The sequence below is a fragment of the Oculina patagonica genome, chromosome 14 (assembly GCF_052425735.1).
Source record: "Oculina patagonica isolate OP01 chromosome 14, crgOcupat, whole genome shotgun sequence".
NCBI classification, from domain to species: Eukaryota; Metazoa; Cnidaria; class Anthozoa; order Scleractinia; family Oculinidae; genus Oculina; species Oculina patagonica.
In genome coordinates this window covers 11,304,123-11,331,879 of record NC_135771.1, presented here as the reverse complement: position 1 = coordinate 11,331,879, position 27,757 = coordinate 11,304,123, and the positions used below count along the sequence as shown (strand labels likewise).

Genomic DNA, 27,757 nt, shown 5'->3' with positions numbered 1-27,757 from the left:
GGTCGGTCTGGGTCAATCAGTCAGTCAGTCAGACAGACAGACAGACAAACAGACAGAGACAGTCAGAAGGAAGACGGTCAAACAGTCAATCAGTCAAACAAGCGGTGACTGAAACAACTCTAGAAAAACTACTTACAGATCGTTCAGTTTCCCAAGTCCCCACAATCCGGGTTGAGTTATCTCGGCAATCAAGTTGTTGTTCAGATACCTTCCAGAAAAAATAACACAGATTCTTAAAAAGCAAGTTTCTACATTACGGTACTTTGTATTGTGTGACGTAATCAGACAACTAGTGGTGATTGGCAGCTACCATGTTGTTACTTTTCGGACGGAAAGGGGACCTCTCATGAGGGGGGGGGGGAGGGGTATTATTGAACGAAATTTTGGTTGAGTTGAATTTTGCGTCGGAAATAGTTTACAAATGCATGTTTAATCTCCTTATACAACAATGATATATTAAAATTAAAAAATATAATAAAGAAATAATATTTTTGTACACCATTTAGCAAAATGAATACAACTTACAATCTCTTCAAGGAGGGCACATTACTAAACACTCTCTTAGATAGTGTGGTTATCAAATTGAATGAGAGATCTCTGTGAAAATAATAACAAAGAAATCAAGAAAGCTCAGTTAAAAGAAAACACGGCGGGCAAGTAATCAGTGTATCGTATGCTTATTTAGAAGACTCCAAACCAAGCTGTAGTTCTTGTGTTGTGTTCTCAGGAAAGACATTTTACCTCTACTGTGCTAGCTGCTCTCCCTCAGTAGGACCGGGCCCCTTATATACGGAGGTGCTTACCTTACCCTTTAAGCCTGGGACACACGTACGACACACGTGCAAATGCAAACGTAGGCGCAAATGCAAGCGACGTACACACGTAAAACGCAAACGTAAGGAAGGTAAGATACGCAGATACAGTTGAAGTCTTTTCCAAGATGGCTGATAAGTCATGCTTCGATTGCTAACGTTTGCGTTTGCATTTGCTTTAGAAATGTGCCCTCGAGGCGAGCGCAAATGAAAGCGCTAGCCAGGTACAAAAAACAATTCTCCATTCCTTTCGCTTGCATTTGCGTTTGCCTTTGCATTTGCGTTAGCAATGTACACGTGAATCAAGTGCAAATGATAGTGCAAAGAGGTGCAAGAAAATGAACAATTCCATTTCCTTGCGCTTGCGTTTGTGTTTTGCTAGTTCACACGTGTTTTTCCTTACATTTGCGCTTGCATTTGCATATGCGATGCGTTTGCATCACTCATGTAAACCAGCCTTTAGGGGCTAAGTACACGCGTTTTGGTAACCCATCGTTTACAACTTCACATCCACATATGTAGCTTATTCTGGTATCTTTTATAAAAGGTTCTCAAAATAAAACTGTATGAGCAGAACGTGAAAACGTACGTTTAGGGACACGGACCACCACCGCAAGTAAAACTATGTAGGGTGTTTTAATGTATGGTATTGGTTTCAGTGTAGCAGTCTTGGTAACTTTGAGCCGCGCCATAAAAAAACTAAAATTTTTAGGGGTTCTTTGAAATTTCGCCAGTTATCCACATTACTTTGATGTAGGAGTTCGTTGCGGTGAACATGACAAAATATTGGCGGGGGAATGGGTAACCTGTGGTGGATCAGAGTCTCATTTCGCATGAAGGGGGGAGGGGTGGGTAGGGGGCGTAGCAATACTCCTTATCTGTTACATTTTGGCCTATATATACGAGGCACTAAGCTTACCCAACCTGTTTGACCATTAAATATGATTTAAATAATAAAAAATGGTTAATGTGTGTTTGAGTTGCTGTTTATCGTCTTTCTACTTACAAAGAAAGAATCCCGTTAAACGTCTTGAACAACTTTTTATCCAGCGCCGATATTCCATTCCCCGACAACACGCTGAAAGAAAAGGATGAAGGCAGATTACAGTCAACTCTCGTTGTAGCAGACACGCTCGGGTAATTATTAACCTGATTGAAGAACACAATTATGGTATTTTCTGAAATAATCAGATGCAAAAACCAAAAAATCTTATAGCAAGTCACATTAAGTACTTTGCTGCTACAGTCAGCTACAGTCAACTCTCGCCTTGCGGACGCTATTGCGCACGCTCGCTTTTACGGACAAAATCCAGATACCCGGCGAAAGAGGTTTCGGCTGGAAATGACTCCCGCTATTACGGACTCTCACTATAACGGACACAAAACGACGCCCCGAGCGTGTCCGCTATAACGACAGTTGACTGTTGGTGTACTTTTTTATACAGAAACGTTTCTGAGTGCTGGTTTTTACGTAGATTTGCCGACAATCAATGACAATCGGCACCGAGTTTACTGGGTACAGAAAATGGGTCCGCAATGCATGCACGTGTGGGCTTTCTGGTCTTTCATCGGAAAATGGGTGTTCAGGACGCCAATAACAGGACGCCAATATTTTTAGCCGTCAAGGTCTCTTTCAGGGTTACACTTATTAAACAAATAATATTCTAAAAACACCAATTTTGACCGATCAGGCGTGAAAAATAGTCTCTTTTAGGGATCAAGTAAGCCATGCCCACATGATTGGTCTCCTTAAAGGGGGTTTTAATTCAAATTTTCCGTTGCGCATCCTCGTCCCTTTCATTCGAGCACTAGAAAACCAGTTTTAACTCGTTTAAAAACCAGTTAAACCAGTTGTCATAAGTCCAGTGAGTATTATTTATTATTTTTGGGACAACACTTTATTAGAAAAACAGGTGTTTTTTTTACTGATGACAAGCAGTATTCCAATCTATCAAAAATGAGTGTAAAAGCTTGTTCCAGTAAAGCCGAAGAAAAATAAGAACACAAACCAATAGTTTATTTCGTTGAAATAGAAACTTTTGTAACGTGTTTACGAAAAACAAAATCTTGGATCAGGTGAGTTTTGTTTACTTTTTGTCGAATGTAAACAGCATAGTTCACGCTGTACTATTCCGGTTTTGCTAAAATGGCAGTGCCGTAGCAAGGGTAAAATAAGTGGTGGGGCACACCGCTAGGGGGATTTGGGGGCACGCTCCCCCAGAAAATTTTGAAATCTGGAGGCTTGGAAATGCTATTTCCAGCGTTCTCCAAGAGCTATTTGTGATTTACACATATCGCGAATTTGAGACTTTTTCGAGACATTTTGACGTTTTTTGTGACATTTTTGAGACATGTTGAGACATTTTTGCACATTGTTGCCACGATTTCTGGTTTGTTTTAGTTTTTGGCTGTTTAATATTGTTGTGCATCACCCTACGTACGTTTAAAATGAAAAGAAGTACAAATGCTATTGTTTCAAACCTCTCGGGAGATAAAATTTTATTTTCAACATTTTATACAGGTCTGTTTTTACTTTTTGGGAAAAAAAACTGGGGGGGCACGGGCCCCCCCGGCCCCTCCCCTTGCTACGGTACTGAATGGACGGACTTATTTCACGCCGAGAAATTCAGCAAAACACACTGAAAGCTTTGGTAATCTGAATGTCTTCCAAAAGTTTCTAATGAATCAAGGAAACGTTTGGCGAAAGTGAAAGCAAAAAAAAAACACATTCAAGAAGGCTTATAGAGAAAGATCAATTAAGCGGACGTTTTTGGGTTATTTCTTCTCGTGTTATTTGTAAAACTTCACATAAGTAATCTTGTTATGAAAAAAATGGAGATTAAATAAAACTACACCAAAAAGGACTGAGCGAATATGGTAGGCAATTGAACTGATTTTTGAAGGGAGAAAACATCACTAAAACAGTGAAAACCTATCCGCTAAAAACTAACTCTTCCTTGGCCGAGGGAACGAAGGAGGGGCGCTACAAAAGCTTAACAACGGTTATACAAGCTAATCCCGTAAAACTTTCTGTAGAGATACTCTACTTACATTGAGCAGATGTTCCGTGTAGGAATATCAATCTCTTGAAGTTTGCTGGCGTTGCAGGAGATTTCAGTAAGGTTCTGAAGTCCAGTTATGGGGCAAAATGTACATACGCAGTTCTTGCTGCACGCTGAAGAAATGCTGTAGCTTTCAAATACGTGACAAAAACCCGGAAGAAAGAACAGAAGTATTTTTACCAACGATAACATCGCCTCGAGTGGAGAAAGCGCTTACTCCCCGTACAATGCAATTTATATATGACAGAAATCGAACTCCGCAAAACGGCTGCTTTCAAGCACAGCCCCGCCGTTAAAAGAGTGAAATTTCAATTTGCCAAAGTTTATATATTTGCTTTTTGCATTACCGTTTTATAATTAAGAATGAAATTGATCAAAGCCGTTTGTTATTCACCGTGCAATTTTATTAAATGTATAAAAACATATGATTGTGTGTTATAATTAAAATCTAAATAGAGTTGATACTAATGGAAATCGACAACAACGTTAGAAATTGACACTTTGAAATGTGTTCGCTCAATTTCAATCGGAAAAAGGGTTTTAACAACGGAAATTTAGCAAAAAAAATAAATACAGGGTTATCAAACAGATTAAAAGCAAAAAGTTGGTTTATTTGTTTTTGCATATCAAGTCTCGCTGCCACTTTGAAAAATAAAAATCAACGGTGCTGTCAGTTTTAATTTAATCTTGAACTGAATCAATTCTAATAGAAAAGAACAAATGTTATTTTTGATAATTTACAATGCTTTTGTGCAGTTCAAGTTTGGCCTTGACCATATTTCTTTAGGTTCCGAACCAAATTTATATATAAAACTTAATGAAATTTAATATCCCCGCGCTGTTTTTGCCGATCAAATTCGGTTTCTTTAAGTCTATTGTTTTGCTTTCTTTCATTCATCAAGGCATATTATAAACATATTTCAACTGACTACCCAAGAGATTAAAAATTTGTCAGATAATTAAATGTACTTTCCAAAGCTAACTCTTTGCAGTTTCATTTTTTTTAATTATATATTAATTATTAATACATGAGTTAAACATAAGCTGTCAATAAGATCTTCCAATTTCACTCATTCAATTGCATACGGCTCTAATATTGAATCTTTTTTTTTTTTAATATTCCGCATAAAATTCAACACTTTGCAATCCTTATGACCTTGCCATTGTTACAATCCTTTCGACTTTGCCACTACATCAATAAAAGAAACAACATCGCTTTTCATTTTAAAGAACAATGTTAGACTTTTTTTAGACAGTAGTTTTTTTTTATGAATATACTTATGTAACCTGGTTTTGAATTTTCATCTTAATTGTGAAAAAACTCAAGTTATAATTCATTTGTATTTCTGAAATGTTCTTTTATCCGTTTTAATCCTTTTATACATTTTAATTTTTTTATAATGTAGTCATATTTTACACAGGATCCCGTTTGATACCAGCCAAGTGCTGATTGGGCAACCCTGCCTTAATAAAGTTGACTTGACTTGGCCAGCCGTGCTTAAATGACTTTGCAACGAATTTTCAACAAGGTTTTTTAATTTTATTTGCGAAAATTAAAGTAATGACCTGTTTAATAATCAAAGCCATTTCTTTAAGAAGTAAATTTATAGGAAACGCTTTATGCCTGTTAAAAAAAAGTAAAAAAGGCAAAAATCTAGCTTGAAAAAGCCTTTTTTTGTTTCTTTCTGGGGCCAAACATGATAAAATTAGAGCCACTGAAATAAGCTAAGTGGTCGATCGAGTCGAATTCGTGCAGTAAAAGGCCCTATAGAAATCTCTCCGTATAAGCGTCAAAATCACGATGCTTGATCCAAATCCCCGAGGGACGAGAGTATCGACAGCAAAAGGCGCCCTGTTCAGCACTAAACAGTTTCCAAAATTTGTCGGAATAAAATTTGGATAACAGAAGCAGCAACGGTACCAGTCCATTTAAAACCGGTTTCTTTTCCATCAGTAAAGCGACTAGCAGTACTGCTACTCCCCCTGGATGGGATGCTAGTCGCTCGCAGGCTACCCCTTAGCGTTATGTTCGGTTTTCTTTTTCTGGGTGTCCTGGGTGGATGAGGCATTATGAGAGCCGGTTAAATGTCTTGCCCAAGAACACAACAAAATGATCCCGGCTAACGCTAAAACCCAGACTGCTCGAACCATAGCCCAACGCGCCCAATTCGCACTCGAGTTATTGGATCTTGTATGTGGACGGAATACCTTGCAAAAGGGTAAAGGTAAAAGTAAAGCCTGCTGTCGAGACAAGTGGCTCATCAGGCCGGAGCTTATCCCAGTTTCTGTAGCTTTAAGCGGCTAGGAGTATTTCTACTCCCCCCTGGATAGGATGCTAGTCCATCGCAGGGTACCCCCCCAGCAGTAAATTCGCCGGTACCCATTTTTACACCTGGGTGGAGAGAGGCACTATGAGAGTAAAGTGTCTTACCTAAGGGACGGACCATTATTTTCTTGGAGGGGGGGGGGATGAAAAATTTTCCTCTGTAAACTTTTTTTTTTAGTTTATGCACCTCTGCAAACATTTTTTTTCGAAATTCTTACTATTTTTTGTTATACATATCGTGTTTGCAAACAATTTATTTTGTCTTTCCAGGCCCTGCAAACAATTTTTTTTCAATATTTTTCATCCCCCCCCCCCCCTCCAAAAAAATAATGGTCCGTCCCTAAGAACACAACGCAGTGCCCCGGCCAGGTCTCGAACCCAGACTGCTCGATCCGGAGTCCGGCGCGCTAACCATTAGGTCACCGCGCCTCCCACAACCTTGTAAAAGGGACTGTGCAATAATCATCAGGAGGGAAGGTCTGAAATGAGTACAATACGCTGAAAGTTTACTTTCCCCGACCCCTGTACAAAGGTTGAAAGGTACGACTCATCTCCCTCGCCCCGTATGTCTACGTGCCAAATGTAACCTGAGGGCAGCATATTATTATGTCTTTCTTGGTTGGTGAGTCTTTTATGGAACTCATGTTATCTAAGTTTTTGAACAATGGTCTCATGCTCGAAGCGCTTGAGTGAATTTAATAGTAATTAAAAGCGCACCAGCCACAATTCCAAAAAATTCCAACAATTCCAACAAAACTGTGTTTTATCTTCACCACTCTGTTGATGTATGATCGACGTACGGTCGGAGTCGTTGGGGGAATTTGAGTTCAGATTACTTTATTGATGAGTGAATCAAATCTCCTTTATGCTTGACCGAGCAAACCGGGGTAATTCAACATGGCGGACATAGCCTTTCAATCGAACAAATGGGAAACAGATGGGGGGGGGGGGATACAGAGGGGGTGCATAGAGGGTACAATGGGGGTTCAGGAAGGGTACTAGGAAGTACAGAAATACGCCTATGTCGGCCAAAGACATATTTTGAGAAAGAGGGACGAAGTCTCAATTCCTCACTTAAACCCCACTTCCGCGCTTTATTTTCATTATTTACTCGATTTTCATAAGGTTTTGTGCGTACGAAAGATCACCATGGAACCCTTATATTTAAATGACGAAAGAAATGGAGTATATTAAGTTCACACGAATGACTTGAGAACGGCGTAGGTGTCTAATAGAAGGTATTCTATCACAGAAAGTTGTAATTGCAGTAATTGGACAGCTGTAAACAGCCACGTGAGAACGTGCTAGTTACGCGACAAAAAGGCACATGGAGAACCAATTAGAACAGAGAGTTTTGCTATAGATACCACATCGTCAATGTTTGTGACATGACTGTCCTAAAATAAAGAATTATTCCAAAAAGTGTAAGACATGTTTTCATTTTGTTTACATTTCCGAAAGTTTTTAAAATTGTTTTCTACGTTCATTTCGTTACCTCGTTAAATAAGGACCTTTTGTTCATATCACCCCTAGAAAAAACATATTTAACTGTTCCTTTGGGAACGTAATTTTTCTATATACAACAATAGTCGGAAGAACGTTTTTAAAATTGATTTACATATTTTAAGTCCTAGATAGATAATTTTTAAAAGAACACTGACATCATTCCGTAACACGAATCATTATAAAAACTGAAACACACTGAAAAGCGAAACTCTTTTATACCAATAACAACGATGATAAGATAAAAAAGATGTCATTCTGCTAATTGTGTACTGGAATGAAAATCCTCTGAATCATCACAACTCAGTAATATATAAAGCATTGCTTACAGTCTGCAGGGAATTGCACACGGAATGCTAATATTGAGTCAGGGAACATAAATGACTTATTTTGACTTTTCGTTTTAAAGGAAAGATTCTAGTTGCAGTTCCGGTTGGTACAGTAATTAACAATTATTCACCGAAGTGGAGGTAAATATCCATCCCATTCACCGACACTGAGGTAAATAAATTTCATTGTTTTAGTATATACCACACAAGTTGAATAACTAGCGGACAAAAACATCACTTTAGGTAAACAAAGCTACGTGCGAAGGCAGTTTGTTTCTCTTTAGCTTCTCGGAGGTGAATACTACTTGTCTAATCACCTCCGAGTTAACCAGTCAGCGCTTGCGAAAAGCACTATTCACTTGCGTGGTATATACTGATTAAGGCTAGCACGAGTTTTGTTCCGAAATAATTGACGAGAACTTGTTTATCTTGATTATACCAAACATATTGTCAGAGGAATTTTTGAAATTGGAGAGTATTAACCTCGTAAAATTGGTCCTTATGCATTTGAAACAGCTGACATTCGCCGAAAAACACTAACGTACAACATTGCAATCCCACCCTTAGTTGGGCCTATTAAAGGGGCCAAAAATTTTGTCCTCTGTTTAAACTGAAAATTTCGGCCCGTAAATCGAAATATGTACAAATGAAATAGTGAAAAGGCGAGTACGGTATAGCAAAATGCGCTGCTCATGTTTGGCAAGGTATAAACATTTGCATAAATTTAATTTTGTGGCAGTCATTTTCGTTGGGAAGTTTTCAAAATGATTAACATTTTAAGTACAAAAAAGAGTTGTTTTTTTTTTTTAAAAAAAAAGCACAGACATCATCTAGAGTATTTTCCGTGGCACGATCAATCATTATGAATTGGAACACAACGAAAACTAAAACTTTAGTTCAAAACTTCCAAATAAGACTTCCAAGAGTGCTGTATCTTCGATTTCTTATTCTAACAGATAAGTTTGACATGAACAACATGGAAGAAGCTATACAAGCCCTCTCTATATCTATCGGCCTCATTGTCGCCAGCTTTCTTCTCAACACCCGTCGTGTTCTAAAGGCCATCGAGTTACTCAAAGAATGCTTGATCATCCTTGACAACAAAGCGACAGTCATAAAAGAAGAATTATGCCAAACATTTACCAAAATTATATATTTCAGAATGTTTTGAGGCGTACTGTTTGGTCAATGATTACACGACTGCAATAAAATACGGCAGAAAACTTCTTGACATGTTAAACAAAAAAGGTGAAAAAGTAAAGGAAAGTCAGGTAAGCTTACAACTCGCAAAATTATTCAAGAAGCAAAGAAAATACTTAGAAGCAAAAGAACTCTGCGAGAAAGCACTAGCAATCAATACAGAAATTGGTAATCGTGAAGTAGTCGCCTCAGCTTACGGAAACCTAGGAAACGTGTTTGAATCTCTTGGTGAATATGTCAAAGCTAAAGACTCTCTTGAGAAGGCAATTGAAATATTCACGGTAATTGGTAACAGAAGGGAAGAAGCTACATGTTATGTAAACCTAGGAAATGTGTTTCATGCTCTAGGTGAAAATCACAACGCTAGAGAACACATGGAAAAGGCGCTTCTGATCATGAAAGAGATCGGTGATAAAAGGGGGGAAGCTTCTTGTTACGGAAACCTAGTAGGTCTTTACTTATTTCTTGGCGAATATTTAAATAGTGTAGCATATCTCCAGAAAGCTCTTACGATGAGGATTAAAATCAGTGACAGAAAAGGTGAAGCAAGAGAAAACGGAAACCTTGGAAATGTGTTTTACTCTCTTGGTGAATTTGTGAAGGCTAAAATGTATCTCGAGAAAGCAATTGCGATCAAAAACGAAATTGGTGACAGTAGAGGAGAAGCAGCAGATTACGGAACTTTAGGAACTGTGTTTCTTTCACTTGGTGAATATGTCAAGGGTAAAGTTTATCACGAAAAAGCGCTTGCAATCAGTCAAGAGTTTGGCGACAGATATGGTGAAGCCAAAGCTTACGAGAATCTGGGATCAGCCTTTGTAAACCTTGGTGAATATGTCAAGGCTGAAGAGTATTTTAAGAATGCACTTGCCATCGAAAAAGAAATCGGAGACAGAGACGGAGAAGGAAGAGCTTACGGAAGTTTGGGGAGTGTATCTCTCTACCTTGCCAAATACGCGACGGCTAAAGATTATCTTGAGAAAGCACTTGCGATCACAAAAGAAACTGGTTTCAGAAACGGAGAAGCCATATCTTATGGAAACCTTGGAAATGTGTTTATCATTATTGGTGATTATGTCAAGGGTGAAGAGTATATTAAGAATGCGCTTGTCATCATAAAAGAAATTGGAGACAGAGACGGAGAGGGAAGAGTTTACGGAAGTTTAGGGAACACATTTTGCTCCCTTCGCAAATACGCGACGGCTAAAGATTATTTTGAGAAAGCACTTGCGATCACAATAGAAACTGGTCACAGAAACGGAGAAGCCATAGTTTACGGAAACCTTGGAAATGTGTTTCTCGCTATTGGTGATTATGTCAAGGCTAAAGAATATTACAATAAAGCACTTGTGATTAGAAAAATTATCGGCGACAGAGATGGAGAAGCATCAGATTATGGAAATTTAGGAGAAGTGTTTTTTTCTCTTGGTGAATATGTGAAAGCTAAAGATTATGTTGAGAAATCACTGGAAATGAGCCAAGAGACTGGAAACGTTGGGAGACAATTTGTGTCCTTTTGCAGGCTTGCAAAACTTGAATTTTGTCAAGGGAAAACTCAAGAAGCGTTTCCGTATCTCCATTCAAGTATACGCAAGTGCGAGGAAATGCGAGGTTTTCTTGGAGACAATGATCAATTCAAGATAAACTTTTTAGAAGGACGTGTTTTCCCCTACTGGATGCTAACTGCAATGTTTTGTGCCTCTGGAAATCCTTACGAGGCTCTCTATGTTGCAGAACTTGGACGGGCTAGAGCTCTGGCAGATTTAATGTCTTCTCAGTACTCTGTGGAGAATCAAGTCTCAATCAACCCGAAATTGCCGGCTGATATCGAAGAGATCATGAGAAAGGAAAGTAGTTGCACTTGTCTATACATCTCTTATTCCTCTCGAGTTTTATTATTATGGGTTTTAAATAAAAGTGGTGTCATGCATTTCCGACAAATGAAAATAAATGATAACACTGCAAGCCGTGGACTACAGCAAGTTAGAAATTTTAATGACTTTTTTGCAAAAAGCTTTCGAAGATTTGGTATTTTACCAGAGGAGCGTTGCGAGGATCGCTCTTTACATAATGACGTCAAAGAGACATCTAAGTCAACTCAGAAAGGCAGTCCCGCAACTTTCCGTATTGTGGAAGAGGAAGAAGAAAACAAAAATCCCGAACCAAACATATCTTTATGTCACAAAATGATCATCGCTCCCGTAGCAGACCTAATCGAGGAACCCGAGATCATCATTGTTCCTGATCGCTCCTTGTACAAAGTTCCATTTGCAGCGTTACCAGATAAGAGAGGGAAATTCTTATCCGAGGCTTTTAGGATCCGCATCGTTCCTTCCTTGACGACTCTCAAGCTCATTCAGGACAGTCCAGAGGACTATCACAGTCAGACTGGCGCACTGATAGTGGGAGATCCTGATGTTGGTTTGGTGCGTTGCAAAGGAAGGAAAAAGAACATATCTAGATTACCCTGTGCAGGAAATGAAGCAGCCATGATTGGACGACTGCTGGGTGTTCAGCCTTTGTTAGGAGAGCAAGCAACTAAGCAGGCGGTACTTGAGAGGATAAATTCAGTGAGCCTGGTACATTTTGCCGCGCATGGTGATGCTGAAAGAGGAGAAATCGCCCTTTCCCCTCCTCGCCCCATCAACAAAATTCCTGTCGAAGAAGAATACCTGTTGACAATGTCTGACATTTCACGAGTTCAACTGCGAGCCAAACTTGTGGTACTTAGCTGTTGCCACAGTGGCCAAGGAGAGACAAAAGTTGAAGGAGTTGTTGGAATCGCTCGAGCATTCTTAGGATCTGGTGCACGCTCAGTATTGGTGGCACTGTGGGCCCTAGAAGACAGTGCAACAGAGCGGTTGATGAATAATTTCTACGGTCACCTTGTTCGTGGGGAAAGCGCAGGTGAATCTCTTCACGAGGCCATGAAGTGGATGAGAGCTAACGGCTACAATCACGTAAGACAGTGGGCACCATTCATGCTGATTGGAGATAACGTGATGTTTGATTTTGGAAAATGAATTGGTAAGTTTGATTGACTAAAAAGACGTCGTTACTATGTAATCCTCTTTCAGGTGTTGTTGTTTTTTAAGCAAGCTATTTAGATATACATTTTATATCTTTTATGGCTTCAATAGTTTTAGTTTTTACTCTTTTCGGTTAATTGACTGTGTTGTGACTGTTGTACTGAAGAAAATTATTGCATTAAGTTAAAACTGACTTTGTTGTCATCATTTTATTACAGGTATTTTAACACGAAAGACCTGATCAATAGACCATAGATCACTGGATCACTGCACTTAGTGAGAAGTTATGACCTGGATTGAGAAAGTTGATACAAGTGCCAAGTTTTAATGGTGTACATGACATTTGTTCTTTTTATTTGCTTGATCGAATCTACATAGGATCCCGGTGTGAACATCGAAAAAAAAAGCGCAAATTCAAAAGTTTTTTCTTCATTGCGTTTTAGCCGCTGGGGCTTTGCAAGCAGTGACTCCCGGGGGGAGGGTACTCTATATGTTTTTTGGTGGGGGTGTGTGCCGCTGGGACTCTGAAACCCTTCCCTATACTAGACCTTGTTCAGCTGATTTCGCAACCCTTTACTAGACTAAACACCGAAAATCGCTACCCTATCCCAGACTTGTCGTTTTCAGAACTGTGTCACTATTTGTGTTTTTAATGGAAAACTATCTGTCAACAACGTTGCCGCGATGATTTTATTTACGTTTTAGAAGGCCTCTTCCTCTTCCGAGTTTCTATTCCTATTCTGGACTTAATTCGTCATACCGCCGATCAGTTTCCTGGCAAATGATGCCCTTCTCTAGACCAAAACTCTCTGATTTCTATACCCTATCCCAGACTAAATTGCTTGAAAACCATACCCTTCACAGCGGCACATACCTATATAGCTCATATATGGGAGTGCCCCCCCGGGGGGTTTGAAGTCGATCATTGAAGCCACGATATAACAATCTATGCTCCTTGCTTTCATAGTCATTGGCGTGGTCTCTTCCTATTTTGTTGTTTTTGTTCTAGAAAAAAAAGGCAAATGACAAAAAAAAGTTTGGCATTGCAAACTCTCTCTTGAATCCCGTTCTGTTTTTTTGATTCTCGAGGACGTTCCGCCAGTAGCCCCAGGTCTCTCTCCTCCGCAGAGGCTCCTTTAGTGGGGGAAGGCGAAAAAACACGAAAAATTAAAACTCCGCGCGCTTACTTTTCACCTTTCCCCGTTCCTCTCCCCATTTCCCAGCCCGTACGAAACACGAAAGAGACCTCTGCGGAGGAGAGAGGCCCCAGGTCTCCACTTCGCGAGATTTTGACCTAAACTACTGTATAAAGCATGCAGATATGATTTCAATGAGAAGTCAGTACTAGAAAGCTACGGGAGGCATGTTAACAAAACAAAAGCAATCTGCCTTGCGGTTGTTCAGAATAACTGTCAAGGTGATGGAGCATTTTATTGTTGTATTTTTTTAGGGGGAGGGGCGGTGGGGGCAATTATCAAAAATTAAATTCTGTAGAGAAAAAAATAATACTGGCCTAAAGGTGGAAAATGTCATTACTAAAAGATAAAGAGAAAACTGCCAGAATTATTGCTTAGGAAACTTGCCCAATCCCCCCTCCCTGAGAAACAAAATCATTCTCATATGCAAGTGCTGCCTTTAGATGCAATTGCAGGTACAGACGTTAAAGCAAACGCTCTTACTTCTTTGTGGGCTTATTGAGATGAGCCTAGGTGCATCTATAAAATGTAAAATTCATTTTAAGTTACTAGCTTGAACAGGCTAAGGTTGCTTAGGGATGAACACCGACATTCTGCCCCCCGGGAGGGGGGGTGGGGGTACTTCCTGGCTCGGCCCGAAAGGGGTCCCTTATTTAGGTTTTAGGTATATAAAAGGGTAGGGATTTCAAAAATTAAAGTTTCAAAAGGGTAGGAGAAACAGTTATTAAGGTATTTAAAAAGGCCTTTTAAAAATACCTTGAACAGACCCTCCAAACGGTCGCTTCATTAAAGTATTTTACAGGATAATTCAAATGAAAATTAAGAAAAAAAGGAGTATTCCTTCTGTAGATATGTGAAGAAGAAGTCCCATTTTTATCGAACGTATATGGAAGGGGTTACCTTTTCTGTCAAAAAGGGTATATGAAAGGGTAAAGGTTTGGACGTCGGGGTAGAGCCTCTCCCTATAAAAACTTTTTGAGTACCCCCCCCCCCCCCCCTCCTCTCCTGCGGCCTGGCATCAGTTCAGAATCGGTCAATCAATTCATGCTTGGTCGGGTCATTCCTTTAAATAATACAGTGTCAAATATTGTTTGGTCATGATTCACTCCCACGCGCTCACCCGATTTTCTGCTTGCATTTGATGACAACGCACTATATATGAACAAAAAACACTTTATACACGACCTCCGGAAAACCGTTTCCGTTTCCGGCGATAGTAACCTATAATTCCTGCATTAATATCCAGAATTTATGTATCAAACCTCTTTTATTTCATTAAAGAATTGCATGGATGAGTTGTTATGTCAATCACAATTCTGGGATTTGTTTAAGATCGAAGTTGGGAGTATAATTACGCAGCATTCAAAATGCTTAGTCATAGCAGACGCTCATTTAGACACGAAGCTGAAGAGGCTCTTCAAATCATCGTTACATTCAGTTTTAAACCGTATTGACAGGTAATGATAATAGTTTAAAAATCTAACTTCTAAACGGTAGTCGCTGATCTAGCTTTTAAAAAAGGTACTCTACTCAATGCATCAATGCCGGGAAACAGCACATATCGAACTAAGCTTGTTTATAAGTGCAGTTTCACTTTAATACACTTCATTGTGTTGTATGCTGTCTGAAACTTTTCTAAACTCTGCTCTTGAATGAAGTAAAAACTCAAACATCGCCAAAATTTTTCGAAGAAAGGTTATCTGAGACCGATCTCGCACCTTCATTAGCTTTGCTAAGAAGATTCAAATTAGTCAGTTAATTCAAGTTGCAAGTAACTCTGGAATTATTTCTTTCGAGGACAAAGTTGAGTTGATTCGTGGGCGTTGTCTACTGCACAGTACATGCAATGAAACTTATTTCGCCACACAAATGCTTCCCAAACAACGAACATCTTGAAGACAAATGTTCAGGTTACGTAATCAAGGCTTGTAAAGTTTGTGACTATTTTAATTTATTGTAATACTGTTAGGAGTATGCGTTCAATATGCAAGCATATCACTACGAATTAAGCCTGGTTTTCACTAGCAACGCAAGTACAAGCGCAAGCACAAGCGCGATCATGCAAAAAGGACAAACTTTGATCCTTGTTCTTGTGCTTGCCGCAAGCACAAGCATCCAAATGCAATGCGCTTGTGCTTTTGCTTGAGTCGAAGCCGTTTTCACGGAGAAATAAGAGCTGTTATCCTTGCGCTTGTGCTTGTGTCGCTAGTGAAAACCAGTCTTTAAGGTTGTACAACAAAATAGAGTGTTTAATTTTACTTTTCACTGACACTTACTTTATATCTCACCTCTTTTACTGATATCAATTCGTGCTGAATTTCTTCCGGACAACATAGAAGCGCAAGCAGGCGGCAAAACAGTTTTATTTCATCTTATAGCTGAATAGATCTGTATACCGTTTCACGCGTTCCATGCACAGCTTCTTGCTGTACCCTAGACCTTTTTCCTTCGTTCTTTTTGTTCATCTGTTATTCAATTAAACGTAACACTATCAAAATATAGCAGCCAAATTTTTAAACTAATTTATAGTTTAGGGACATTCCGTAAACTATAATTTAGAATTCTGTGTTTCAAATTGGACCGCACCATAGTGGAAGGTGGCTTGTTGTCTTATTATCTTGTTGTCTTAGCTTTACCCAAATTCATTTCAAACTTCTTCTTGCAGGTGATCTTTACATTAACTCTTTACTGAAGATATGCATGCCTTTTGCCGCTAATTTTGAGAATATCATGGTATACATAAAGACGATATTTCCTAGTGGATGTTTTTTGTTATTCTCACTGTCGGCTTGATAATTATCGATATTATTCGCTGATATATTTGTTTTCTGATCACTAAGTTAAATATCACGTTTACAATTTTTTTCTAAGCCATATTATAGACGTAGCAAGAATTTTTAATATTGTACCTTGAACAGAAGGTAACTTCGCTTCTGTCACGTACAAAAAGCACACAACAGCTAAATTTAGCTGAGAATTACGTTCATGAGACTTCATGTCTTATATAGGTCTGGAGTAAACACATACAGTTGTAATACAACAAACTCTTCAGCTAGCTCAATTTTATATTGCAGTCCGGTCATAGACTTGCCCCTCACCCTAAACAACTCTAAACTAACAATTCTACGCAAGGCTGCAAACCAACGCCGCCTCACCTACAGCATGCTTGCCAATTCTCGGGGCTTGTCCACCCAAAGCAGCGAGCGAAACGCTCTCAGGCTAAAAGGTCTTGAACCGACCAAAACTGAGAAAAATTTAAACGAAATGACAATTTTTTACGGTGACTAAAATCCAAACAGTGTATTGGGCATTTTTGAACAACTAAAAAGTTAAACCAGGTCAACTCAGCATTAAGCTTTTAACAACAACACCTTGGTCGTATACGTATCGAATACGAGCCGGCAACGATGGTTGGAAAGTCGTGAAATTGTTAATAGCAAAAGATTCTCCCCTCCGGTTTTTCTTTTACAGTAAAACCCACGTATAAGAACCTAGATTTTTCCAACTTAGCCTAAATAGGTTCTTATAGAAATGGTATTTTGTGGAATTTTAGGCTACTTAGGTTCTTAAAATAGGTTCTTAATTTGATAGGGGCACTAGCGATCAGCACAAATAACTACTACAGGGCATAGTGTGATATGGAATATATTGCAGTGTTGAATAATTATCTAGAATACAGTTTAGATGATAACCATACAGTAAATTTATCTTTCCAAAGTACTAGCATGTACAGGGACCGCAAGTGGTAGGGCTAAAAAGCTGGCTAAGAGAAGCAAGCATTAGGGGTTTCTGTTCCGCCATTTATCATGTAAAAATTCATAGCGGAGTTTGGCGCGCGCGATCGGAGAATCCACAAGTAAGCAAATGGTTATCCTTTCAACCGAGAAATTTTGGGGGCCGCCAGCCCCATACGTACGTATGGATTAGGCCTAGGGACGAGGAGGTTTCCCGCCCGTGGCTAACGAAAAGTAAGGAAATTACAAACAGCAAATAAAGCTTGCAGGGCAAGACAAAATATAGAAAACGGGTTTAATTACTCAGCAACAGTACACAGCAAAACATCTGAGAGGTTTTTTGTCCAACTGCTATATTTTGTAGGTCTTTTTTCATGTGAGGGTATTGAAACTTCGATGCGCCTTTAGGTAAAAAAAATGTGGCTCTCGTTTAATCGCTACACGGTTAATTTTTAATTTTATTGGTCTCTGGTCGCATTTTTTCGTAACCGTAAAACGAGCACTATTGACGTTACTTTATATCGACTGGATGATGTGGACGTTTCATGTTCAGTTAGATCTAAACGAAGTAATCATATGAAAACGCGGGAAAACTTGTCGCGCGGGATTTACTGTGTAGGCTGAATAAAACCTCGAGTAAAAAGAGCGATAGGGAACTTTCTGACCGAAATATTTCTTCCACGATGTCCTTAAAAGTCATCTATATTCCGTGAAATTGTGGAAAACGAAAATGGTTTACGAGGGGACCCAAAATAACTGCGAATGATATTCCTTGTGCAAGCCCAGTTTGCTTGTTTCTGTTGTTTGCTGTTGAACCTGCGGCTGCCATCATCAAGAATACAATAACTTTAGCAAATGATTGTGTTAAAACAAAGCTAAGCACTGCATAGATCAAGTGCACTGAAGAAGGAGATAGGACCCTGATGCAAGCTAACAACCTCTACTGAATTTCTGATCATGTTTTTTGACAGAAAATTTCACGATGTTTTTATTTTCTGAACGCAGTTTTGATAGATTCCGTGTGGGTAAGGTTTAGATTTTCAGTCAAGGTCATTTTTAAATAAATGTTGAGCTCCGTTTTTAGACTTGCCTATATATTACATATGTAACATTATCCTTTTCATCCGGAGCCCTAAAACATCAACCCAACCAAAAAGTGGTAGGGCTATAGCCCTACCAGCCCCTCCCCCTCCGCGGTCCCTGATGTATGTCTAGACTAACATTTTTTCTGTATATTCATCTGTGTCATAATGTTTGTAAAATAAGAACCTATTGAAAATTTTAGGCAAAATAAGTTCTTATGAAAAGGGGGTTTAAAATGAAAGTTTTAGCCTAACAGGTTCTTAAATTTTAGGTTCTTATACGTGGGTTTTTACTGTACTTTATGCGAGTATGCATACAAAACAAATGAAGTCGCGAGTGGAAAAAGTCACAGAATACCTCTGGAGTAAGAATAACTATTTTATCCCATGCCTCTTGCATCCTCATAAAGCTTATACGTAGCACTCGTTATGAAGATGAGGCGAAGATTACCGACTGCAAACCGAACATTTCCGAAGATTCATTATTCGAAGATTCTTGTCAGAACGTTCCCAAACGTTGCCGACGACTTTCGATGGTTCAGTGCTGGAGAAGTTCTGAAGCCTGTTTTCCAATAAACTTTATTTCAAACTCATTACAATTTGTTTTTTATTTAACAATACAATTTATAGAATACCGTGATGACAGCCGAAGCCAGAAGACAAGTGAATAATTCAACCTTTATGCGTGGGATAATTCCGAATATGCAACGGCTTTCTAGCATTTTGATTGGCGGTATTTTTCATAACATGAGATAATCTATTATTTTCATTGCAAAGTATTCTGGGGGGTGCCGGGGGAGGGGGGTTGGCGAAAGGGTTGGAGAGGTTTGAAAAGGCGAAGGATTTAAACCGCCGAAAAAAAAAAGGGCCGACCAAACCGCAAAGACCATTTTATACCCCTATTCTCGCTGAAAAATGCTTTGTCATAGTTACGTTGCTGCATTTGGAAACCACGTCGATGTAGACACTTGAATTTTATCAAATGAGGTGCTTAATTTCGACGTTTAAGCTCAGTTTAAGACCCACTACAAGGTAACATTATTAAATGCACTTTTGATACTTAAATATCGTTCTTACTGAAGAAAATGGTAGTTTAGCTTCAAGTTATTTTATTCATAAATCAATGGAGACATTGACAGCGAACTTGGTCCCTTGATCGTTTTTTCTTTTTTTACAAGCAGTTCAATTTTGAAGTTGATATAAAACCTGTTATTAAAGCCGGTATTTTGTTTAGTTGTCTATAAACCGCACTTGCAAATGTAGGCAGTTTTTCTTTAATGGTACATCAGAAAATAAAATCAACTAGAACCTAACTAGCGCTAAATTATTGTAGTCACCGGCTTATATTTGTGTCCCTGGTCATTTATGAGGCTGTGACGTATTCGAATTTATGCACCAGTCAATATAAACCCCCGCACCCCCCCGGCCGGGACATAGCGGGGCATAAGCGGGGAATTTGAAGTGATTTGACGACACTGAGAGGCACGGCTACCGGGGCTTTTGAAAGCTTTTGAACTTCGTACTAAATCAGCCGGGGCATGGAGCGGGGCATTTTCCTCTGACAGCGGAAAGACTGGCACGATAATTTTCAGAGAAGACTGGGTCGAGAAATTGGACCTTGGTGGCAATGGCGTCAATGGCGGATTGCGAAGAGAGAAAGGTTAGTATCCTCGCTAATTTGTAACGTAAAAAGGCCATCCGAAGTATCTTGTTCGTGATTGTTGTTCGAAAATGAGTTTGCTGAAAAATTGCCCAAAAACCAATTGAAAGGTATATAAATGAGCTAAGAGTAAACAGTTAAATTAACTATATACATTAAAAAGGAGTAAGGAAACTTATTCAAAAACGTGGAACATTACCAGATCAGCACCCTACATTGTGTTTCACTTTTCTGTTGTTTGTTGTTTATTGTGCTTTTCCACTCAACCAACTGTGTTTACATATCTTAATTACAAATAATAATATTATTGTTTTGTTTACAGGAAACCAAAATGAAGAAACAGCAGAAATTGAGGACAGATTGGAGGAAGACGTTTACTGCTTTTGTCAACAACCAGAGTTTGGTGATATGATTGCGTGTGACAACAAACAATGTCCAATTGAATGGTTCCACTATCCATGTGTAGGAATCATGAGAGAGCCACCAGGACACTGGTACTGTGATAATTGCCAAGGTTGGTACTCCATGTAGATATATTTGTGATACATTATTGTCATTATTGATTGCTGTTTTTTAGATACCGGAACAGTCTCAATATCAGCAAGCATTAGCTACATTGTAGATCATTACTAAACTTTTATTTTTGTTTTGTGCAGACCCTGGTGCAGAGATCATCTGTATTTGTAAGCAGGTGGAGTGTGGCCTGGTACTGCAATGCTCTAACAGAGACTGTCTCATTGGCCAGTACCATGCACAGTGTGTTGGTGTTCAAGCTCCTCAGTGTTCTACCTCATGGTTATGCGATGGCTGTGGAAAGTGAATGAATGTCGATCTGTATCACCATTTTTACTATTTTTAATAAACGTTCTTGTTGTGTACAGTATCTTTGTTTGTTTTTTTTTTGTTTTTTTTTTTTAAATCCATTGGCTATAAATTATTAAGCTGACGCTATTTCCGAAAGGACCGGGGCACTTGGGCGGGGGTATTTATTCCCATTAGAACATAAAAACTGCCACAGGGTGCGGGGCGTTAAACAACTTTTGATGTAAGTTCCTGTCAAATGCCCCGCTATGTCCCGGCCGGGGGGGTGCGGGGGTTTATATTGACTGGTGCATTACTGAATTGCTACTTCATGTACGTATTTGTACAACGGAAAACGTATAACATAACCAAGCACTAAATTTTCTAAATTGTCTGTAAAACTGCACGTTTACGCAATAAACTACCATTCTCCTTAAAAAAGGACTCACATTTTAACTTTTTAGATTAAATGAAACTCAAACATGCATGTCCGAAAAATTTTGGAGGAAAATTATTTGACAACATTTTCAGCGTCAAATTGCAGCAAAGAAGATTTAAAAAGTGCACGCTCGTTGCCCCCGGACTCTCTGGAATTTTGCCGGATTTCGAGGGCAAAATTGATCTGTGGGCATGGGCATCAGTATAAAGGTATAATGAAATTGTTATTTCTTATATTGCCACATAAAAAGTGCCTTTCTGTGATGACGTTGCGAAGCTCATTAAAATAGAACTTGAATTCCTTCAGAAAAATTTCCTAAAGAAACCTTTTGAAACAACGTTTCAGATTTTGTAAAATGAATCATGTCGAGATATTGCGATTATGTCATTGCAATGCTATAAAGATTATGCAGAACAATCCGAATGTACTGCTCCGGGTCTTACATTTTAATACTGTGTATATAGAGCGGTTTTCACTTAAGTGTCGAAAGTTAATTGCGTTTGCTTTGGTTTTGCATTGCTTCGCTTAGTGATTGGCTTAAAAATCTCGCGCCTCTTTCTCAGCCAATCAGAACTAAAACCAAAACCAATTGTGACTCGCTCGCGCACGTTTTCCCGCGCTTCGTGCCGGCTTCATGTATTTGCTTCGAGTTTTGATTGGTTCACTGGATTGTCTGTGTCGTTTGTGATTGGCCAGAGTAATAACTTTGGTTTTGGTTTTACGACACTCAAGCAGCTTTAAAAAAATACAAAACAAATCGACAAATTTTTCGCAATTTGAAATAACGTCATTTGTTTGATATTTTCAAAAATTCGGCTGAAAACCATCCATCTTTATTGACTGCTAACATTTTATGTATATACACGATCTTTTTAACTTTTACACGCAAGATTAAGGTGACATCAGCCTCAAAACTGGCTGGTACTGGGTTATTATAAGTATCAAAATTATGCGACGGTCAAGACAGACGCATAACACAACAGTTTTTAAAGGCAAAATAAAGATGTCGCTCGTTCAGGAAATCTACGGAGTGGATTTTCCTGTAAGTTGTTGTGAGTAAACTTCAACTGTTTGGCAGCGTTTTGAGGTAATTACAGAAAAACTCACCGTGGCATTTTAAAAATAATCGCATTTTATTAAAAACGAAGGCTTCCGAAAATCGCTCATAACTTAAACAAATCGCGTTTGATCGCCATAAAATTTATCAATTTATATAATTTAAGCATTATTCTTTCAGATTCTAAAAACTCTAAGCAATCGCTTCACGGTTTCCCGTTTTAAAAAGCGCTTAAAAAAGGGAACTGTCAGCCTCATAAATACCCGCGGGCCACCTTAACGTGCTTGTGAAACACGATAGCGTATCAAAACCTTAAATCGTACACGCAAAACAAAATAAAATTAACAGGTTCGAAATAGACCCAATACAACAAAAAAGGAATGGCATCCTTTGTGTATAGTTTACATGTTCATTATGAATACTGGTTGCTGCTTTTTTTAGTATTTTTCGTATCTTACAACAAAGTGAAATTCATTTATTTTACCACATATAATTCAGAATATGTATGGCCTTACTTCAGTCTCGCCTGCCTTTTTACATGCTTGTGAAATCACTGCCGTTGCCAAAGAATTTCACGCAACCGTAAAAACACACGCAAAACACACCAAAAAAAAACAATTAACGGGTTCGAAATGCCCTACAAAAGTAGAATTGCACCCTTTGTGTATAGTTACGTTCTTTGATACTGGTTGCTGCTTTTTAGTATTTTCGTATCTACAAAATAAAATCATTTATTTTACCACATATATTGTGGCCTTCTTCGTCTCGCCTGCCTTTTTTCATCTTGTGTCCCCGCATTCGCCCGTAAAAACACACCAAACACGCTAAAAAAAATAACAGGTTCGACCCAATACAACAAAAAAGTATGAATTGCATCCTTTGTGATAGTTTACGTTCACTGGTTGCTGCTTTTTTAGTATTTCTATCTTACAACAAACATTCATTTATTTTACCACATATAATTCAGAATATGCATGGCCTTACTTCAGTCTCGCCTGCCTTTTTACATGCTTGTGAAATCATCGCCGTTGCCAAAGAATTTCACGCAACCGTAAAAACTTGACACGCAAACACACACGCAAATGAAATTAAATAGAAATAACTGGTTCGCAAAATACAGCAAAAAAATAGAATGACACCCTATTTTATACATTTTGATCATAAAAACTGCTGGCTGCTATTTAGTATTTTTCGGATCTTACCAAAATGTGACATTCTTTAATTTTACTATAAATTTTACGTTGCTAAAGGAGCAAAAAAATTGTCATATGAATCCCTAAGTAAACAGAAGGGCAGAAGATATCATCTCAAGGCAACCAATCACAAACGTCAAGTGTCATCAACAACCAATAGAAAAATGCGACAACAGTTTCAGCATATTCCACGTCGTCAATTTGGTTTTAAAATAACCGTCCTTATTTTAGTTGGTTCAGACTGTTTGTTTCATAGAGAAAGTCAGGTAGGTTGAGATCAAGACTAAGCACTTTTTTCAAATGTTTTCATGATCTCTCTACGTAAAACGTTGCAAAAACTGCATAGATCGTTGTGTTGAATGGTCCTTCAAAAAATGCGCGTGTAGAGTTTTCACCAAAATTCAAGGGTCTCGTCATTTCGAATTTTTCACCAACATATCCTACGTATACAACAACTGCTCGTTGGACTTTGTTGGACTAATGACTCAACAACCATTTGGAACACTCTTTTTAGAAATGCGTGCACCGAAGGCAGGCTTAAAGACTTATTACTAAAGCACCGGTGAACAAAAAGGAGTCGAGTGCAGTTACCATGACAAAATCCGCCGTATATAGCGTAACCCTGAGTTCAGCTGAAAAAGCGGTTTAAGTGATCGTTATGAGCAAAAACGTGTTCTGTAAGCTCTTGTTGTTTAAAGTTGTATACATTTTTTTTATTTAGGTTTGGTTTTTATTGCTGAATACGCAAACCAAGTTTTTGTTTGCCAATTGTATGATTTTCAATGTAGCTATAAAACTTTTGTTTAGCAAAGAATTACCGACAAACGCTTTCCTTAGCGACATGCTTGACTATTGCAAAAATGGAGACAAAATATGAATTGTAAATATCGATGATAATTGAGGTGTTACTTCCAAATTCCGCACGATCTTCTACCGTCAGGGAATACATGTGCAGGAACGGTATTTGTCATTTTAGTAGTAACTATTTCAGGCTGTGTTATTTCCAAGTGGCAGAAGATCGTGCGGAATTTGAAAGCAACGCCTCTCTTCGAAAACAACAGTATAATTTCATTGGAAATGCGGGGTTTACAAAGCGACCAAATCTTGGAAAGTAAATGTACCTGACTTTCCGACCGAAATTCTTCAAACCGTATGATAGGAACACGCTGAAACTCGGCACAAATCTTTGCAATATCCTGTTCTAGCTGCAGCTTTAAAAAAATGAAAAACAAATCGACAAATTTTCCGCAATTCTAAATAACGTCATTTGTTTGATATTTTTAAAAATTCGGCTGAAAACCATCCATCTTTATTGACTGCTAACATTTGATGTATATACACGATCTTTTTAACTTTTACACACAAGATTAAGGTGACATTAGACTCAAAACTGGCTGGTACTGGGTTAGTATAAGTATCAAATTTATGCGACGGTCAAGTCAGACGCATAACACAACAGTTTTTAAAGGCAAAATAAAGATGTCGCTCGTTCAGGAAATTTACGGAGTGGATTTTCCTGTAAGTTGTTGTGAGTAAACTTCAACTGTTTGGCAGCGTTTTGAGGTAATTACAGAAAAATTCACCGTGGCATTTTCAAAAAAATCGCATTTTATTAAAAACGAAGGCTTCCAAAAATCGCTTATAACTTTAACAAATCGCGTTTGATCGCCATAAAATTTATCATTTTATATAATTTAAACATTATTTTTTCAGATTCTCAAAAATCTAAGCAATCGCTTCACGTTTTGCCGTTTTAAAACGCGCTTGAAAGAGGGAACTGTCAGCCTCATAAATACCCGCAGGCCACCTTAAGGTGTTTAATTTACTTACTCGATCACTGAATAACGACTGACAAAGAGTTCTCAAGAGACTAAAATTCTCAACCGATAAACTTTTAAATTTCTCTACCCAATGAAACGATTTTTTTGAACGAAGAAAATTTTCCACCAATTTGTAAACGACGTTACAGAGAGCAGGGGTTTCTCGATAACATTTAGCGTTGTACTTTGCCAATTGCACCATCGACTACTTTTCAGTATACTTTTGGATTCTCTTAGCCATACTATGCTATGCTTGGGCTATGCTTGGATAGAATGTCGTAAGTTAGTTGCCAGTTAGTGCAGCAATATTCCCTCTTCTCTTGGTGGGATGGAGTTGGAGTATTTCTTTTTCAGTACGCAAGGCCTCCAAACAAACCCGTGAGTATAGTGGCACTAATCTATATAAGCTGTTTTCTTTCTCGACTATTTTGGGTAACGAACTGGTGACTTGCTTACCAACCAATAAAATCTACTACTTCAGCTTCCCTGTTGGGGTTACACGGCAGAGAAATTACATCGCCTTACATCGTTAATAATATTGTATTGGGTCAGGGTATAATTTTGTAACATTTTGTGAAAAAATTCCAGTTGCAGGAAAAAGCAATCGCGGAACGGTTGTTAATCCCGCCTTATCTAATAAAGTAAACTGAAGTAGTATTTATATATATTTAAGAATATGACAATTTTTAATTAAAAATTGATTTAAAAGTGTTTGTGCTCCTCCTCAAATCATCTTATAAAATGTAAAATGCAACAAGTAACAACATTACTGTTGCACTATAAAACAATTTTGGTTTTGTGGGCAAATTAGTCTTTTTAATAGGCAAATGACACAAACAAGTGGAAACTGTCTATGGTTTCAACTCTGATTCAGGCAGTTTAGTCTACGAATTTACTCAGTTGCTTATCTCACATTTTCAAATGAGAACAAAAAAAGTGAAGATTAATTTTTCAACAATGACACGAGCATGGGACAAAGAGAAGTTCTGAGCCCCCGACGGGAATCAAACCCATGGCCTCCCAGATACCAGTTGGGCGCTCTAACCAACTGAGCTACGAGAGACTCGTGGTGGGCTGGGCCATGTACTAGGTTGATATGTGACACGCGACCTGCAGACTGCTAGGTCTGCTAGGATCAGCTAGCAATGCCGAAATCATCAAGTTTGTAGTAAATAATAAAGATGGTAAATTTTAAGTTCGGTGATAAATAATGAAGATGAATTTTTCACCCATGACGCGAGCATGGGACAAATAAAAATTCTGAGTCCCGACGGGAATCGAACCCATGGCCTCCCAGATACCAGTTGAGTCTCTTGCAGCTCAGTTGGTTAGAGCGCCCGTGGTGAGCTGGGCCATTTACTATGCCAAAGGACCCTAGAACATTGGAAGGGGATGAGGTAGCATATAGAGAGGCTTTGGAGAGGGAGGACTGCTTTCTTAACACTACCCACAAAATAAAGATTATACAGGACTTCTTGAAAGCGATTTTCTTTTTAGTGTCATAAAACCAAATCTAACGTAATCGCTCTGTTCAATCACAAAGGACGCAGACAATCCAGTGAATCAATCGAAACTCGAAGCAACTGAAATAGTACACGTAGCCAGCGTAAAAGCGCGGGGAAACGTATGTGAGTGAGTCACGATTGGTTTTGGTTTTACTTCTGATTGCTTGAAGAAAGTGGCACGAGATTTTTAAACCAATCACTAAGCGTAATAAAGCAAAACCAAAGCAAACGCGAATAACTTTCGACACTCAATGAAAATCGTTCTACCTTCACTTTGTGTTCAACTTGGTTAAAATATCGCTGAAATTAACAAGCCAGAACCGTGTATTATACCATCATAAACGCGACGGTAGAGAAATTTAGAAAATACGAGCCGTAGGCGAGTGAGCTCGAGTGTTTTCTTAATTTCTCAAGTATTTTCAAGAAACGGGGAGTTTTAATGTATGACAGTATAATATCGTTCATGTTCAGCATGAGAACAATAAAACACGGTTTTTAATACGTCTTATAACGAAGCTTTTAGCCAATCAGCGAGTGCACAGCCTGATATCATCCATCAGATAAAAAGTTTAGTGTCGAAACAAAAACAAACTTATTTCGAAATTACACAAGAGAAAAATTATTTCCTCTTGGATTACATTAATGCTACTAAGAGCACAATTTTTTTTCTGAGACAGCCAGTTAAAGCCGCTTAATCCCTAAACTAGCCTACCTTAAGAGCACATCAAATATTGAAGACAAGAGCGTTATGGTTGAATTCGCCGACCAATTATTTGCTTGTAGTTTTGAATAAAAATGACCGCAAACTCATTCATTATTAAAGTAATCGCTATCTGATGCCGAAAACTGCCTTGTCACGATTCGATTAAAACTGCAAGGGAAGTGCTCGACTGATACAACAGACGAATATTATTTAAAGGTTCCAGGTAGCGGTCGCTTTTGCATCGATCAACAGGTAACTAAGCCGAGCGAAGAAACCCGGCCGCTTTCAAAGGCTAGAACAGGAGGC

The 27,757-nt window shown here is 38.6% G+C and overlaps 3 protein-coding genes and 1 pseudogene across 6 annotated transcripts in view; 3 read left to right on the top strand and 1 right to left on the bottom strand.

Moving 5' to 3' along the window:
* Positions 1–4,154, bottom strand: part of LOC144637498 (uncharacterized) — a 19,130-nt gene extending 14,976 nt beyond the window's left edge. For both annotated transcript variants that reach the window (XM_078496559.1, XM_078496560.1), the window contains exons 1-4: positions 3,864–4,154; positions 1,819–1,890; positions 526–597; positions 137–208 (exon numbers count right to left, since the gene is read on the bottom strand). In XM_078496559.1, the coding sequence (XP_078352685.1) occupies positions 137–208; positions 526–597; positions 1,819–1,890; positions 3,864–4,066 (419 nt within the window). In that variant the 5' untranslated portion in view covers positions 4,067–4,154. The remainder of the gene's footprint in view (positions 1–136; positions 209–525; positions 598–1,818; positions 1,891–3,863) is intronic.
* A 3,851-nt stretch (positions 4,155–8,005) lies between these two features.
* Positions 8,006–13,003, top strand: LOC144637946 (uncharacterized; annotated as a pseudogene). Its single transcript, XR_013567831.1, has 3 exons — positions 8,006–8,204; positions 8,989–12,259; positions 12,480–13,003. The product of XR_013567831.1 is annotated as an uncharacterized LOC144637946 (transcript).
* Positions 13,004–14,788: 1,785 nt separating this feature from the next.
* LOC144637501 (uncharacterized) overlaps positions 14,789–27,757 on the top strand; it is a 39,348-nt gene continuing 26,379 nt past the window's right edge. Inside the window, exon 1 of one of the 2 annotated variants that reach the window (XM_078496566.1) lies at positions 14,789–14,914. The gene's annotated coding sequence lies outside the window, so the exon portion shown is untranslated. Of the gene's footprint in view, positions 14,915–27,682; positions 27,704–27,757 lie in introns of those variants that run through there. The other variant, XM_078496568.1, reaches the window with a different exon arrangement.
* On the top strand, positions 19,362–20,834 carry LOC144639145 (uncharacterized). Its single transcript, XM_078498393.1, has 2 exons — positions 19,362–19,933; positions 20,590–20,834. The coding sequence occupies exons 1-2, from the start codon at positions 19,901–19,903 to the stop codon at positions 20,755–20,757; spliced, it is 201 nt and encodes a 66-aa protein (XP_078354519.1). The 5' UTR covers positions 19,362–19,900; the 3' UTR covers positions 20,758–20,834.

What these genes read in the sequence shown, in the direction of transcription:
- LOC144639145 (XM_078498393.1), top strand. Translation starts at nt 19,901, where the DNA reads ATGGCGTCAATGGCGGATTGCGAAGAGAGAAAG. An exon ending in CGGATTGCGAAGAGAGAAAG is followed by an intron (nt 19,934 to 20,589) that starts GTTAGTATCCTC and finishes TGTTTTGTGCAG; the next exon opens with ACCCTGGTGCAGAGATCATC.